Raw genomic sequence first — 17,199 nt, forward strand, 5'->3', positions numbered from 1 at the left:
TTGGGCACATGGCCATGGGGGTGACAGGGACATGGGGACATGGTCATGGGGACACTTTGGGGACAACAGGGACATGGGGACACGGTCATGGGGACACTTGGGGACATGGTCACATGGTCATGGGGACACTTGGGGACATAACCATGGGGATGGCAGGGCCATGGGGACCCCTGGGGATATGGTCATGGGGACACTTGGGGACATGGTCATGGGGGTGACAGGGCCATGGGGACACTTTGGGGACAACAGGGACATGGGGACATGGTCATGGGGACACTTGGGGACACAGTGACAGGGATGTCAGGGCCATGGGGACACTTTGGGGACAACAGGGCCGCGGGGACCCTCAGGCCAAGGCCACGGGGCCACTTCGTGGCCACTTTGTGGCCCGTTTGGTGTCGCCGGGACCGCGGGGTCCCCTCAGGGCCGGACCTTCCCCCTGCGCCCCCCCAAGATGGCGGCGCGGCGCCGCCGTCGCTCCCTGATGACGCAACCCCCGCGCCGCTCTCTCCCCTCTCTCTCCCCCCCTCCCTCCTGGAAGGTCGCGGCGCCGCCTCTCCCCGCCCTCCTTCCCCTCCCCGCCACTCCCAAGATGGCGGCGCCGCGCAGCCCATCGCGTCATCAGCAGCGCGCCGCGCGGCCCGCGGGGGGCGGAGGGCGGCGGCGACGCGCAGCGGCCGCTCCGGCGGGGCGGGAGCGGCCGGCGGGGGGCGGCGCGGCCCAACATGGCGGCGGCGGCGGCGGAGGCGGCGGAGGCGGCGCTGGGACCCCGTTCGCCGCCCCCAAGATGTCGGCGGCGGCCTGGTCGCGCCCGGCGTGACGTAGTGAGGCCCCGCCGCCGGGAGGGAGGCGGAGGAGCGGCCGGAGCGGCGCAGGAGGCGGCGGCGGCGGCGGCGGCGGCGGCGGCGGGACCGGCCGGGCCCCCGGGGGGGGATTTAAAGGGACCATGTCCCCGGCGCGGCGGCTGCTACGGAGGCCGGAGCCGGGTGGGAGGCGGCGGGGGAGCCGCTGAGGAGGAGCAGCCCGGCGGGCCCGGCCCCGGGGGGCCGGTGGGGTGAGTGCCCGGGGCGGGCGGGGGGGGGACCCGGTGGGGACAAAGCGGAGCCGGGACCGGGGGACCCGAGGTGAGGGGGGGGGCCCCTAACCCCCTGTCCCGACCCCGTCCCCGGTGCTGAAACGCGGAGTGGAGGGACCCAGGCGTCCGGGGGGGACCCAGGCGTCCGGGGAGGGAGGCAGGGCCTGAGGGAACCGGGAAGGGACCCAGGCGTTCGGGACGGGAAACAGGCGTCCCGGGGAGGGTGGGGGGTGAGGGGGGGGTGTGGTGACGGGGGGACTCAGAAGTCCGGGAGGGGACCCAGGCGTCCGGGTGGGTTTGGGGGGGAGGGGGTGAGTCCTGTGCTGAGAAGGGGACCCAGGCGTCCGGGAGGGGACCCAGGCGTCCGGGTGGGTATAGGGAGGGAGTGGGGGGTCTGTGCTGAGCAGGGGACCCAGGCGTCCGGGTGGGCATTTGTGGACAGGGGGGTCTGTCTTGAGCAGGGGACCCAGGCGTCCGGGTGGGTCTGGAGGGGAGGGGGTCTGTGCCGGAGAGGGGACCCAGGCGTCCGGGAGGGGACCCAGGCGTCCGGGTGGGTATAGGGAGGGAGCGGGGGGTCTGTGCTGAGCAGGGGACCCAGGCGTCCGGGTGGGCATTTGTGGACAGGAGGGTCTGTGCTGAGCAGGGGACCCAGGCGTCCGGTGTGGGCATTTGTGGACAGGGGGGTCTGTGCCGAGGAGGGGACCCAGGCGTCCGGGTGGGCATTTGTGGACAGGGGGGTCTGTGCCGAGGAGGGGACCCAGGCGTCCGGGTGGGCATTTGTGGACAGGGGGGTCTGTGCTGAGCAGGGGACCCAGGCGTCCAAGGGGGTCTGTGTCGGGGAGGGGACCCTGGCGTCCAGGAGGGGACCCAGGCGTCCGGGTGGGCATTTGTGGACAGGGGGGGTCTGTGCCGAGGAGGGGACCCAGGCATCCGGGTGGGCTTGGAGGGTAAGTAGGGGTTCCTATGCTGAGCAGAGGACCCAGGCGTCCGGGTAGTTATAGGGAGGGAGGGGGAGTCTGTGCTGAGCAGGGGACCCAGGCGTCCGGGTGGGCGTTTGTGGACAGGGGGGTCTGTGCCGGAAAGGGGACCCAGGTGTCCGGGAGAGGACCCAGGTGTCCGGGTGGGTTTGGAGGGGAAGTGGGGATTCCTATGCTGAGCAGAGGACCCAGGCGTCCGGGCGAGTATAGGCAAGGACACGGGGGGTCTGTGCTGAGTGGGGGACCCAGGCGTCCGGGTGGGCATTTGTGGACGGGGGGGTCTGTGCCGGAAAGGGGACCCAGGTGTCCGGGAGAGGACCCGGGCATCCGGGTGGGTTTGGAGGGTAAGTAGGGGTTCCTATGCTGAGCAGAGGACCCAGGCGTCCGGGTAGGTATAGGGAGGGAGGGGGAGTCTGTGCTGAGCAGGGGACCCAGGCGTCCGGGTGGGCGTTTGTGGACAGGGGGGTCTGTGCTGAGCAGGGGACCCAGGCGTCCGGGTGGGCATTTGTGGACAGGGGGGTCTGTGCCGAGCAGAGGACCCAGGCATCCGGGAAGGGACCCAGGCGTCCGGCTCTGGCAGGTGCCAGGCAGCAGCCCAGGACACCCGTGACCGAGCGGTGCCGAATTCACCCCCCCCGCACCATCCGCTTCCCGCCGAGCTCGTTAACCGGGTCAAACGATCGACCTCGTCATCTGCCGCCGGTGGGTTTGGCGATGGTGCGTGCCGGGACCGTTTCCTCTTCCCAAGCAGCTCTGTGGCGCGGGTCGCGGTGCCGCCGGCGCTCGGAGCGGCTCTTGGCTCATCCCGGCACCGCGGAGGAGCCGCCGGTTCATCCCCACGGACACCGCGGTGAATCCCCGAGGATCCGGCGCCGCCGCATCCCACAAAACCCCTCGGCGCGGGATTTGGGGTGAAAAAGCCGCTTTTTTGCTAAACGAGCTCGTTAACACTGGAGAGGAGTGATGGAAATGGATGGAAATCGGCTGGGATCGCGTTATCCGGCATCGCGGCTTCACCGGATCACCCGGAATCGCTTTTGGATCGGATCCGGAGCGCTCGGCGGCACCGGCGTCCCACGCGTGGCAAAAACACGGGGGGAAAACACGCGGTTGGTTCGAGGAACCGGGAAAACCATCGGCCAAAGACTTTGGGTTAAAACCCGGCGATTGAAGCTTTTGGGGTAAAATCCGGCGATTGAAGCTTTTGGGGTAAAATCCGGCGGTTGAAGCTTTTGGGTAAAATCCGGCGATTGAAGCTTTTGGGGTAAAATCCGGCGGTTGAAGCTTTTGGGGTAAAATCCGGCGACTGAAGCTTTTGGGGTAAAATCCGACGACTGAAGCTTTTGGGGTAAAATCCGACGATTGAAGCTTTTGGGTTAAAATCCGGCGACTGAAGCTTTTGGGGTAAAATGCGGCGACTGAAGCTTTTGGGGTAAAATCCGACGATTGAAGCTTTTGGGGTAAAATGTGGTGACTGAAGCTTTTGGGTTAAAATCCGGCGACTGAAGCTTTTGGGGTAAAATCCGGCGACTGAAGCTTTTGGGGTAAAATCCGGCGGTTGAAGCTTTTGGGGTAAAATCGGCGATTGAAGCTTTTGGGGTAAAATCCGGCGACTGAAGCTTTTGGGGTAAAATCCGGCGACTGAAGCTTTTGGGGTAAAATCCGGCGACTGAAGCTTTTGGGGTAAAATCCGGCGACTGAAGCTTTTGGGGTAAAATCCGGCGACTGAAGCTTTTGGGGTAAAATCCGGCGGTTGAAGCTTTTGGGGTAAAATCCGGCGACTGAAGCTTTTGGGGTAAAATCCGGCGATTGAAGCTTTTGGGGTAAAATCCGGCGACTGAAGCTTTTGGGGTAAAATCCGGCGGTTGAAGCTTTTGGGGTAAAATCCGGCGACTGAAGCTTTTGGGTTAAAATCCGGCGACTGAAGCTTTTGGGGTAAAATCCGGCGACTGAAGCTTTTGGGGTAAAATCCGGCGACTGAAGCTTTTGGGGTAAAATCCGACGGTTGAAGCTTTTGGGGTAAAATCCGACGGTTGAAGCTTTTGGGGTAAAATCCGGCGGTTGAAGCTTTTGGGGTAAAATCCGGCGACTGAAGCTTTTGGGGTAAAATCCGGCGACTGAAGCTTTTGGGGTAAAATCCGGCGGTTGAAGCTTTTGGGGTAAAATCCGGCGACTGAAGCTTTTGGGGTAAAATCCGGCGACTGAAGCTTTTGGGGTAAAATCCGGCGACTGAAGCTTTTGGGGTAAAATCTGTTGGCTGAAGCTTTTGGGGTAAAATCCGGCGATTGAAGCTTTTGGGGTAAAATCCGGCGACTGAAGCTTTTGGGGTAAAATCCGGCGGTTGAAGCTTTTGGGGTAAAATCCGGCGACTGAAGCTTTTGGGGTAAAATCCGGTGATTGAACCTCTTGGGTTAAAACTGGCGATCGAAGCTTTTGGGTTAAAAACCATCAGCCGAAGCTTTTGGGTTAAAATCCGGCGATTGAAGCTTTTTGGATGAAAACCGACGGGCGAAGCGTTTGGGCTGAAAACTCGTGGTTGAAGCTTTTTCCGTGGGGCGAAGCTTTTGTGACAAAACCTGCGGCCTGTCCCTTGTCCCCCGGGCGTGTCCCCTTGTCCCCCGGGCTCCGATTGTCCCCCCCTGGCTCTGATTGTCCCCACTTAACCGGTTTAGCATTTAAATTGTGCCGATGGGCTCCGCCTTGGCTCGGCCGGGCTGGGGGAGGGTCCGGCGCTCCTGGGCCAAACCACCGAGGAACCGAGCTGGGAAACGGCTGGAAACCAGGTTGGGGGGCGAGCGGGAAATTTGGGGGGGCGAGCAGGAAATTTGGGGGGCGAGCGGGAAATTTGGGGAGCGAGCGGCAAATTTTTGGAGCGAGCGCAAATTTTTGGAGCGAGCGGGAAATTTTTGCAGCAAGCGGAAATTTGGGGAGCGAGCGGCAAAATTGGGAAGCAAGTGGGAAATTTGGGGAGCGAGGGGAAATTTGGGGAGCGAGGGGAAGTTTGGGAAGCAAGTGGGAAATTTTTGGAGCGAGCGCAAATTTTTGGAGCGAGCGGCAATTTGGGGAGCGAGCGGCAAAATTGGGAAGCAAGTGGGAAATTTGGGGAGCGAGCAGAAATTTGGGGAGCGAGCGGGAAATTTGGGGAGCGAGGGGAAATTTGGGGAGCGAGCGGCAAATTTGGGGAGCAAGCGGGAAATTTTTGGAGCGAGCGGGAAATTTGGGAAGCGAGCGCAAATTTGGGGAGCGAGCGGGAAATTTTTGCAGCGAGCGGAAATTTGGGGAGCGAGCGGCAAAATTGGGAAGCAAGTGGGAAATTTGGGGAGCGAGGGGAAGTTTGGGAAGCAAGTGGGAAATTTGGGGAGCGAGCGGCAATTTGGGGAGCAAGTAAGAAATTTGGGAAGCGAGCGGGAAATTTGGGGAGCAAGTGGGGAATTTGGGGAGCGAGTGGAAATTTGGGGAGCAAGCGGGAAATTTGGGAAACAAGTGGGAAATTTGGGGAGCGAGTGAGAAATTTGGGGAGCGAGTGGAAATTTGGGGAGCGAGCGGCAACTTTGGGGAGCAAGTAAGAAATTTGGGAAGCGAGCGGGAAATTTGGGGAGCAAGTGGGGAATTTGGGGAGCGAGGGGAAATTTGGGGAGCGAGCGGGAAATTTGGGGAGCGAGTGGGAAATTTGGGGAGCGAGCGGAAATTTGGGGAGCGAGCGGCAACTGGGGAGCAAGTAAGAAATTTGGGAAGCGAGCGGGAAATTTGGGGAGCAAGTGGGGAATTTGGGGAGCGAGGGGAAATTTGGGGAGCGAGGGAAATTTGGGGAGCGAGGGGAAATTTGGGAAACAAGTGGGAAATTTGGGGAGCGAGTGGGAAATTTGGGGAGCGAGTGGGAAATTTGGGGAGCGAGCGGAAATTTGGGGAGCGAGCGGCAACTTTGGGGAGCAAGTAAGAAATTTGGGAAGCGAGCGGGAAATTTGGGGAGCAAGTGGGGAATTTGGGGAGCGAGTGGAAATTTGGGGAGCGAGTGGAAATTTGGGGAGCGCGGGGAAATTTGGGGAGCGAGTGGGAAATTTGGGGAGCGAGTGGGAAATTTGGGGAGCGAGCGGGAAATTTGGGGAGCGAGTGGAAATTTGGGGAGCGAGTGGAAATTTGGGGAGCGAGTGGAAATTTGGGGAGCGAGTGGAAATTTGGGGAGCGAGGGGAAATTTGGGAAACAAGTGGGAAATTTGGGGAGCGAGCGGGAAATTTGGGGAGCGAGCGCAAATTTTTGCAGCGAGCGGGAAATTTTTGCAGCGAGCGGAAATTTGGGGAGCGAGCGGCAAAATTGGGAAGCAAGTGGGAAATTTGGGGAGCGAGGGGAAGTTTGGGAAGCAAGTGGGAAATTTGGGGAGCGAGCGGCAATTTGGGGAGCGAGCGGCAAATTTGGGAAGCGAGGGGAAATTTGGGGAGCGAGTGGGAAATTTGGGGAGCGAGCGGCAAATTTGGGGAGCGAGCGGAAATTTGGGGAGCGAGCGGGAATTTGGGGAGTGAGCGGCAAATTTGGGAAGCAAGTGGGAAATTTGGGGAGCGAATGGAAATTTGGGGAGCAAGCTGAAAATTTGGGGAGCGAGCGCAAATTTTTGGAGCAAGTGGGAAATTTGGGGAGCGAGTGGAAATTTGGGGAGCGAGGGGAAATTTGGGGAGCGAGGGGAAGTTTGGGAAGCAAGTGGGAAATATGGGGAGCGAGCGGCAAATTTGGGGAGCGAGCGGCAAATTTGGGGAGCGAGCGGGAATTTGGGGAGCGAGTGGAAATTTGGGGAGAAAGTGGCAAATTTGGGGAGCGAGCAGCAGATTTGGGGAGCGAGTGGCAACTTTGGGGAGCGAGGAAATTTGGGGAGCGAGCGGGAAATTTGGGGAGCGAGCGGCAAATTTGGGGAGCGAGCGGCAAATTTGGGGAGCGAGCGGCAAATTTGGGGAGCGAGCGGGAATTTGGGGAGCGAGCGGGAAATTTGGGGAGCGAGCGGCAAATTTGGGGAGCGAGGGGAAATTTGGGGAGCGAGGGGAAGTTTGGGAAGCAAGTGGGAAATTTGGGGAGCGAGCGGCAAATTTGGGGAGCGAGCGGCAAATTTGGGGAGCGAGCGGCAAATTTGGGGAGCGAGCGGGAATTTGGGGAGCGAGTGGAAATTTGGGGAGAAAGCGGCAAATTTGTGGAGTGAGCAGCAGATTTGGGGAGCGAGGGGAAATTTGGGGAGCGAGCGGCAACTTTGGGGAGCGAGCGGGAAATTTGGGGAGCGAGCGTAAATTTGGGGAGCGAGCGCAAATTTTTGGAGCGAGCGGCAATTTGGGGAGCGAGCGGCAAAATTGGGAAGCAAGTGGGAAATTTGGGGAGCGAGCGGGAAATTTGGGGAGTGAGCGCAAATTTGGGGAGCGAGCGGAAATTTGGGGAGCGAGCGGCAAATTGGGGGAGCAAGTGGGAAATTAGGGGAGCGAGCGGAAATTTGGGAAGCAAGCGGAAATTTGGGGAGCAAGGGGAAATTTGGGGAGTGAGCAGCAAATTTGGGAAGCAAGTGGGAAATTTGGGGAGTGAGCAGAAATTTGGGAAGCAAGTGGGAAATTTGGGGAGCGAGCGGCAAATTTGGGAAGCAAGTGGGAAATTTGGGGAGCGAGCGGCAAATTTGGGGAGCAAGTGGGAAATTTGGGGAGCGAATGGCAATTTTGGAAGTGAGCGGGAAATTTGGGATGTGAACGAATATTTGGGAAGTGAGTGGGAAATTTGGGAAGTGAGCAGAAAATTTGGGAAGTGAATGAATATTTGGGGAGCGAGCGGGAAATTTGGGAAGTGAATGGCAATTTGGGAAGTGAGCAGGAAATTTGGGAAGAGAACGAATATTTGGGAGGTGAGCAGGAAATATGAAAGTGAGCAGGAAATTTGGGAAGTGGACAAATATTGGGGAAGTGAGCAGGAAATTTGGGAAATGAGCAGGAAATTTGGGATGTGAACAAATATTTAGGAAGTGAGTGGGAAATTTGGGAGGTGAGCAGGAAATTTGGGAAGTGAATGAATATTTGGGGAGCAAGCAGGAAATTTGGGAAGCGAGCGGGAAATTTGGGAAATGAGCAGGAAATTTGGGATGTGAACAAATATTTGGGGAGCGAGCAGGAAATTTGGGAAGCAAATGGCAATTTGGGAAGTGAGCAGGAAATTTGGGAAGTGAGCAGGAAATTTGGGAAGTGAACAAATATTTGGGAGGTGAGCAGGAAATTTGGGAAGTGAGCAGGAAATTTGGGAAGTGAAGAAATATTGGGGAAGTGAGCAGGAAATTTGGGAAGCGAGCAAAAAATTTGGGAGGTGAGCAGGAAATTTGGGATGTGAACGAGTATTTGGGAAGCGAGCAGGAAATTTGGGAAGCAAACAGGAAATTGGGAAGTGAGCAGCAAATTTGGGAAGTGAAGGAAAATTTGGGGAGCGAGCAGGAAATTTGGGAAACGAGGAGAAATTTGGGAGGCGCGCAGGAATTTGGGAAACAAGCGGAAATTTGGGAAGCGAGCAGGAAATTTGGGAAACGACCCAAATTTGGGCAACGAGCAGGAAATTGAAGCGTCTTCTTCAACTTCCCGGTGATCCCTGGGGGTGTTTCAGGTGCCGGCGCCGAGCGGGATGGGGGCAAATTCACTTCTATTCCTTTCTATTTCTATCCCCGGTGAGCTCCAAAACCCCCAAGCGCCTTTTTGGCACAACCGGGGGGTTTAGGGCGTAATTCCACATATTTTGGGGACGGAGGAAAGGGAAAATGGGGGTAAACGCGGCATTTTTGGTGAGCGGATGGGTGACACCGAGCGCCGCGCCGGTTCCATCCACAAATCGCCACCCGAAACGACATAATTTCACTCGATTTAATTAAATCGCCCCTTGCAGCCTTTAATTTTCCCAATTACTTGATTTTTGTGCCCTTTTGCGGCGATGATTTATATTTCGGGGGGTCCTTCGCTACCTCATTGTCCCCAAAGTGTCCCCAGATTGTCCCCAAAGGGCCCGATTTGTCCCGTTCAAATTGGGACCTTTGGGGACATCCGGCGAGACGGATACAACACGCCGCCCCACGCTGCGTTTTTGGGGTCAACCACCCCAATTTTGGGTCTTTCCCGCTGCCGCGGTTTCAATTTTGGGGGATAAATAACCAATCGGGGATTTTCAGGGGGGTCCCCAAGTGGTTTCGCTGGCAAATCGCAGCACAAAGTGGGGGGAAAAAGCTTCATATTGGGGTGAAACGGCACATTTTGGGGTCTGTTGACTCCAGCAGCGCCAATTTTCTCAAGGGATGAAGGACCCGCTGTCTTGGGGACACCAAGAGCTTTGGCAATTGGGACACAGGCGTCAGTGATTTGGACGAGGGAATAGAGTGACAGCAGGGGGACCATGAGCCAGCACTGGGCCCTTGTGGCCAGGAAGCCAATGGGACCTGGGGGGGTTAGAAGGGGGTGGTCAGTAGGTCAGAGAGGTTCTCCTGCCCCTCTGCTCTGCCCTTTAGTTCAGATACTATCAGGATATAGTTGGGGAACACATATATATACATATATAATATATACAGCCACAGCACCCTGAGAACGCCCCATCCCGTCTGCTCTGGGAAGCTAAGCAGGGTCGGGCCCGGTCAGTGCTTGGATGGGAGACCAGCTGGGAATAGCGGGTGCTGTGGGCTGAGCCAGCACTGGCCCTTGTGGCCAGGAAGCCAATGGGACCTGGGGGGGTTAGAGGGGGGTGGTCAGTAGGTCAGAGAGGTTCTCCTGCCCCTCTGCTCTGCCCTGGGGAGGCCACATCTGGAATAGTGTGTCACATCTGGAATAGTGTGTCCAGTTGTGGCCCCTCAGTTCAAGGACAGGGACACGTTCCTGTGTCACCTCAGCTGGGTGTTCCCGCTCCGGGGGGTTGGATGGATGAGCTTTGAGGTCCCTTCAACCCCTGACATTCTGGTATTCTGTGGTTTTTCCTCCGTTCCATCCAAATCCAGCCTCTTATTTTTGCCTCTTTTCTCATTTTCCCCTCTTTTCCCCCCAATTCTCACAGGTTTTTCCGGCGCTCCCCGGCCGCCCGGTGCCGCCGCGGCGTTTTCTTCCGAGCCGCAAAACTCAGTCGGCGAGGGATGGAGAAAACTGTCCCCGATTTCTCGGAGCGTCAAGGAGATGGAGGCCGAACCCTCTTGATGTCACCGGATCCCGATGCCGACGCATTTTCCCCCCCGGGTTGTCCCCAAGATGCCAAAAACCCCCCGGAGAACCCGGCGTTACCCGCCACGTCACCGGAGCCGGATGAAGACGCTTTCTATGCCGCGGGTGATTTGGTGACGATGAGCCGGGAGGGGACTGGACCCCCTGGTTCCGACCTGCGCCCATTACCGGAGGGACCCGAATTCTTCGCGTCGCTCTCCCGGCAAGAACCCGGTGTCGCGTTGGAAGCGCACGACGTGGCCGGTGAGTCCCTGCTCGGCGCCGTCGCAGTGGTTTTTGGGGGTTGGGGACGTCTCTTGGTGTGTTGCGCGTGGCTGGTGACGCTCATGTTGGTTGTGTCAGTTGGGTTGAGTTGGTTGGATTGGTTGAGTGGGTTCGGTTGGTTCGTTGGGTTGGTTCCCTTCGTTCGGTTGGTTCGTTGGGTTGGTCCCCTTCGTTCGGTTGGTTCGTTGGGTTGGTTCCCTTCGTTCGGTTGGTTCGTTGGGTTGGTTCCCTTCGTTGGGTTGGTTCGTTGGGTTGGTTCCCTTCGTTGGGTTGGTTCGTTGGGTTGGTCCCCTTCGTTCGGTTGGTTCGTTGGGTTGGTCCCCTTCGTTGGGTTGGTTCGTTGGGTTGGTCCCCTTCGTTGGGTTGGTTCGTTGGGTTGGTCCCCTTCGTTGGGTTGGTTCGTTGGGTTGGTCCCCTTCGTTGGGTTGGTTCGTTGGGTTGGTCCCCTTCGTTGGGTTGGTTCGTTGGGTTGGTCCCCTTCGTTGGGTTGGTTCGTTGGGTTGGTCCCCTTCGTTCGGTTGGTTCGTTGGGTTGGTTCCCTTCGTTCGGTTGGTTCCCTTCGTTCGGTTGATTCGTTCCGTTCGTTGGATTGGTTGATTCGGTTCGTTGGGTTGGTTGGTTGATTCGGTTGGTTCGGTTCGTTGGGCACGTTGGCTGATTTGGTTTGTTGGGTTCGTTGGGCACGTTGGTTGGTTCAGTTCAGTTGGTTCGGTACATTTGGTTCCGTTCATTGTGTTCATTGGTTTGATTGGTTGGGGTGGTTCAGCTGACGGTTGTGCCGGCTTGGTTGGTGGTTGATGTCACTCTGAGCATTGATGTTCCCCAAATGGCGCCGTCTCGCCGTGACAAAAGTGGGGGTTTGGTGGAAGCAGAAGCGGGGGGACAACTACCGGGCCGGCGTCCCTGTGCCATCGTCCCCATGCCATCACCCCGTGCCGTCGTGCCACCAGATGCGCACAAAACCGGCGGTGGCTCCAGTTGGTGGCGTTTTGGAGACCCCTCGTCCCCCCGCAATGTGGACGGATCCCTCATGGCCCCAAATTTGGGTGTCGGGTTTGGACGGATCCTTCACGGCCCCAAATTTGGGTGTCGGGTTTGAATGGATCCCTCATGGCCCCAAATTTGGGTGTCGGGTTTGGATGGATCCTTCACGTCTCCAAATTTGGGTGTCGGGTTTGGACGGATCCTTTGTGACCCCAAATTTGGGTGTTGGGTTTGAATGGATCCCTCATGGCCCCAAATTTGGGTGTCGGGTTTGGATGGATCCTTCACGGCCCCAAATTTGGGTGTCGGGTTTGGATGGATCCTTCACGGCCCCAAACTTGGGTGTCGGGTTTGGATGGATCCCTCATGACCCCAAACTTGGGTGTCGGGTTTGAATGGATCCCTCATGGCCCCAAATTTGGGCGTCGGGGTTTGGATGGATCCCTCATGACCCCAAACTTGGGTGTCGGGTTTGAATGGATCCCTCATGGCCCCAAATTTGGGTGTTGGGTTTGGACGGATCCTTCACGGCCCCAAATTTGGGTGTCGGGTTTGAATGGATCCCTCATGGCCCCAAACTTGGTTGTCGGGTTTGGACGGATCCTTCACGGCCCCAAATTTGGGTGTCGGGTTTGGATGGATCCTTTGTGGCCCCAAATTTGGGCGTCGGGGTTTGGATGGATCCTTCATGGCCCCAAATGTGGGTGTTGGGGTTTGGGTGGATCCATCATAGCCCCAAATTTGGGTGTCCAGTTTGGATGGATCCCTCGTGACCCCAAATTATGGTGTCGGGGTTTGGATGGATCCTTCACGACCCCAAATTTGGGTGTCGGGGTTGGACGGATCCCTCATGGCCCCAGATTTGAGTGTCGGGTTTGGATGGATCCTTCACAGCCCCAAATATGGGTGTTGGGGTTTGGATGGATCCCTCGTGACCCCAAATTTGGGTGTCAGGTTTGGTTGGATCCCTCATGGTCCCCCCATGACCTTTTTTGGCTTATTTTACACCAAAAAGTGCCCCCCCCCAAAATCGCGACCATTTCCCAGCGTCATCCAATTCCTGACCACACTTAGGCTGAGTTTAACCTCTTGGATTTCAACCTCTCTCAACCAGGAGGTTTCCTTCCCAGTCCCGGGAACCTTCCTCGCTAATTAGTGCCTCGTCAGCCTCTTGGTTCGCAAACGGCGCCAGGAAAGATGTCACGTTGTTGCCTAGCAAATAAATAATTGAATACTTGATTCCAAGACAACGGGCAGGGCCGGAGCAGAGTTGGAAACCTCAAGCAGCGGGAGGATTTTTCCACGAAGGAAAGGGAGGGACGACGCTCTCACCCATCAACCTCTTCCCGATGACTTTTGGGGTTGGCGACTCTCTATCCGCATCCAAAATTGGGCTTGAACGGGTTTGCGTTGGGTGGTTTTGAGCCCGGGATGTCATGACGTAGTCGGCAGTGCCACCGACGCAATGGGGTGTGTTAGCGGAGGTGTTTTCTTGCCAAAAATGGTCTTTTTTTGGCCCGAAATGATAGCGTTGAGCACACCGGGTGTGCGGTGAGGCGGGGTCCCCTTGGTGTCCCCCCCGGCGCGCGGGGCCGCGGTTCCCACCGTATTGGCCGAGCCGCGGAGCACCTCCCGTGCCCGTCTGTCGGCGTCTATAAATAACCCTCCCAATACAGCCCCGCTCCCGCTAACCGGGACGCAGGTTAAAAATAAGCCGGGCTTAACGGCCGCGGGTTCTCCTGTCGCCTCGTTAAGTAGGACGCGGCCCCATCCTCCTCCTCCGCTGGGCATTTGGGGCAAATTGAGGTGATTTTGGCAAGATTGCGGTGAGAGCGGCGTAAACGTGCCGTGGTTGCCGGGTTGGGTTTTTGGGGCCATTTTGATTGATCCACAACCCTCCCGACACAGTTTGTGCTTAAGCCGCGTTGATCCGGAGTTTGTTGCCGATGAGCGAACGCGACTCGTTTGTTGGGGGGATAACGAGTTTTTAAGTGGTTTAACGGCAAAAAGGGCTAAAGAAAACGTAAATCTGGTACTTGAGGTTGGTCGGGTCTGAAATAGGGAGGGAAATGACCTGTTGGTGTCGCTTTGGCGGCCAATAAAATGATGGAGAAGGTTGTTCTGGGAGTTGTCGGACAACACGTTGAAGGCGACGCAGTGGTTGGGCGAAGCCAACGTTGGGTTGATGAAGGGAAGTCACGTCGTCCCAACTGAACGTCCTTTTGTGACAAGATTATTTGTCCACAAGATTATTTGACCCACAAGTGCTGACGTGTCCCCAAAGGCCCATGGTCACACCAAGGTGTCCCCAAAGCCCTCGCGCACACTGAGGTGTCCCCAAGGGTCCACTGTCACGCCAAGGTGTCCCCAAGGGTCCACTGTCACGCCAAGGTGTCCCCAAGGCCCCTGCTCACGCCAAGGTGTCCCCAAGGCCCACGGTCACGCCAAGGTGTCCCCAGGGCCCCTGCTCATGCCAAGGTGTCCCCAAGGGCCCACGGTCACGCCAAGGTGTCCCCAAGGCCCCTGCTCATGCCAAGGTGTCCCCAAGGCCCCATGGTCACGCCAAGGTGTCCCCAAAGACCTTGCTCACACTGAGGTGTCCCCAAGGACCCACGTTCATGTCGAGGTGTCCCCAAGGAGCCCACAGTCATGCCAAGGTGTCCCCAAGGAGCCCACAGTCATGCCAAGGTGTCCCCAGGGCCCCTGCTCATGCCAAGGTGTCCCCAAGGGCCCACGGTCACGCCAAGGTGTCCCCAAAGCCCTTGCTTGCACTGAGGTGTCCCCAAGGACCCACATGTGCTGAGGTGTCCCCAGGAGCCCACGTTCACACCGAGGTGTCCCCAAGGAGCCCACAGTCATGTCAAGGTGTCCCCAAGGGTCCACTGTCACGCCAAGGTGTCCCCAAGGCCCCTGCTCATGCCGAGGTGTCCCCAAGGCCCACGGTCACGCCGAGGTGTCCCCAAAGCCCTCGCTCGCACTGAGGTGTTCCCAAGGACCCACATTCATGTCGAGGTGTCCCCAAGGAGCCCACAGTCATGCCAAGGTGTCCCCAAAGCCCTTGCTTACACTGAGGTGTCCCCAAGGACCCACATTCATGTCGAGGTGTCCCCAGGAGCCCATGCTTGCACCGAGGTGTCCCCAAGACCCCATGCTTGGACCGAGGTATCCCCAGGAGCCTACGCTCATGCCGAGGTGTCCCCAAAGACCCACACATGTGCCGAGGTGTCCCCAAGGGCCCACGGTCATGCCAAGGTGTCCCCAAAGCCCTTGCTCGCACTGAGGTGTCCCCAAGGACCCACATGTGCTGAGGTGTCCCCAGGAGCCCACGGTCACACTGAGGTGTCCCCAAGGCCCCTGCTCGTGCCCAGGTGTCCCCAAGGCCCCTGCTCGTGCCCAGGTGTCCCCAAGGGCCCCTGCTCATGCCAAGGTGTCCCCAAGGGCCCACACATGTGCTGAGATGTTCCCAGGAGCCCATGCTTGTTCTGAGGTGTCCCCAAGGGCCCACACATATGTCGAGGTGTCCCCAAGACCCCACGCTCGCACTGAGGTGTCCCCAAAGCCCTCCCTTCTCACTGAGGTGTCCCCAAGGGCCCACACGTGCTGAGGTGTCCCCAGGAGCCCACGTGTGCGCCGAGGTGTCCCCAATACCACATGCTCGCACTGAGGTGTCCCCAAGGACCCACACATGTGCCGAGGTGTCCCCAAGAGCCCACTCTCATGCCAAAGTGTCCCCAAGGCCCCTGCTCATGCCCAGGTGTCCCCAAGGGCCCACAGTCACGCCAAGGTGTCCTCAAAGTCCTCACTCGCACTGAGGTGTCCCCAAGGGCCAACACTCATGCCAAAGTGTCCCCAAGGGCCCATGTTCATGCTGAGGTGTCCCCAAGGGCCCACGGTCATGCCAAGGTGTCCTCAAAGTCCTCACTCGCACTGAGGTGTCCCCAAGGGCCCACGGTCATGCCAAAGTGTCCCCAAAGCCCCTGCTCACACTGATGTGTCCCCAAGGGCCCTCACTCATGCCACAGTGTCCCCAGGAGCCCACGGTCACACCGAGGTGTCCCCAAGGGGCCCTGCTTATGCTGAGAGGTCCCCAAGGACCCATGTTCATGCTGAGGTGTCCCCAAGGCCCTCAGGAATCTTCTCCGTGTCCTTACAGCATCCAAAATGGCCTTTGGAGACCTTCTCGATGGTTAATATTACAGACACACAAGAGCTGAGCTTGTGCCTTCCCTTGGCTCCCCCGTCGTAGCTTTTCGAGGTGATTAAAACCCCCAATTTAACGACAGCGAAGCCAAAACCCCCCAATAGCCAGAGGGAAAGTTCAATGGGGGAGTCGAAGGGACCCGGAGCAAAGAAAAAGGGGGATGAGGATGTGAATCGCGGGTCAAAACAGCCCCATTTTCCCCGAGCAGAACGTGCTGGATGTGGAACGGAGATGGATCCAAACAAGACGAGGTTGCGACAGAACCTGGATGAGTTTCAAGGCGCTTGGAAAGCAACTCGAGTGCTGACGAGGAAAGTTTCCTACCGCCCATCACGTAAATCTTAATGGATGGAGCAGAGCCGGGTCCAGATTTAGTCCCAGGACTGATAAGGCTTGAAGGGGAATGAGAAAGAGGAAAGGATTTGGAATGGGCTTGGAATGGCCGTTGAAAAGGTGGAATTTGGGCGGTGAAAGGGTTGAATGGAGGGGCCGGCGCCCTCGGGGTGCTCGGCTTTTGTGTTTGAAAGGCTCGGGAATGGGGGAAATGCGGGGTTGGAAAGGGCTCGAAATGCGGCCATCGGTGGGTGTTTGTGCCGGGATTTGGGGGAGAAAATACACTGTTCAATAGGTATTTGCGCCCAGATTTGGGGTAGAAAATACCCCAGTTTAATAGATATTTACACCTGGATTTGGGGCAGAAAATACCCCGTTCAACGGGTGTTTGCACTCAGATTTGGGGTAGAAAATACCCCAGTTCAATGGGTGTTTGCACTCAGATTTGGGGTAGAAAATACCCCAGTTCAATGGGTGTTTGCACTCAGATTTGGGGTAGAAAATACCCCAGTTCAATGGGTGTTTGCACTCAGATTTGGGGTAGAAAATACCCCAGTTCAATGGGTGTTTGCACCCAGATTTGGGGTAGAAAATACCCTAATTCAACAGGTATTTGTGCCCAGATTTGGGGTAGAAAATACCCCAGTTCAATAGGTATTTACACCTGGATTTGGGATAGAAAATACCCCAGTTCAGTAGGTATTTACACCCAGATTTGGGGTAGAAATTACCCCGTTCAATGATTACTTACACCCGGATTTAGGCTGTGCAAGACGGGGGTGGTTAAGGAGAGCTTGTGTAAAATGTGTCTTTGGGGGGGGATTTGAAGCCTTTTGGGGCGTTAGAATCCTTTTGTGAGGGTTTAAAAGCCTCATGGGGGGTCAGAAGCTTCATGGGGGTTTAAAAGTCTTTTGGGGGAGTTTAGAACCCACCTGAGCCTGAAATTGTGGAAACCCCCAATATTTTGGGGTGTTTTAGGGAGTCTGCGTCACTCCAGAAGCCCTTAAAACTGGGAACGAGCCCCCAAGGCTGAGAACAAGCGTTTAACCCCAATTATTTAGCTCGTACCCCCCGCTTTTGCCTTTTTCTCGGAGGAAACAACCCAAAATTTCACCTTGTGGCGTGTGGAGTTTTTGGGGTGAGTCCGGTCTCTCCATCCCCCCCATACCCCG

At 57.4% G+C, this 17,199-nt stretch overlaps 1 protein-coding gene and 1 pseudogene across 3 annotated transcripts in view; both read left to right on the forward strand.

Annotated features, from left to right (window-relative positions):
• Positions 1-679: 679 nt before the first annotated feature.
• The window catches only part of WIZ (WIZ zinc finger), a 61,518-nt gene continuing 44,998 nt past the window's right edge, over positions 680-17,199 (forward strand). For all 3 annotated transcript variants that reach the window (XM_065043944.1, XM_065043946.1, XM_065043945.1), the window contains exons 1-2: positions 680-1,054; positions 10,085-10,488. In XM_065043944.1, the coding sequence (XP_064900016.1) occupies positions 726-1,054; positions 10,085-10,488 (733 nt within the window). In that variant the 5' untranslated portion in view covers positions 680-725. The remainder of the gene's footprint in view (positions 1,055-10,084; positions 10,489-17,199) is intronic.
• Positions 9,601-9,719, forward strand: LOC135576801 (5S ribosomal RNA; annotated as a pseudogene).

The sequence above is a fragment of the Columba livia genome, chromosome 30 (genome assembly GCF_036013475.1).
Source record: "Columba livia isolate bColLiv1 breed racing homer chromosome 30, bColLiv1.pat.W.v2, whole genome shotgun sequence".
Classification (NCBI taxonomy): Eukaryota; Metazoa; Chordata; class Aves; order Columbiformes; family Columbidae; genus Columba; species Columba livia.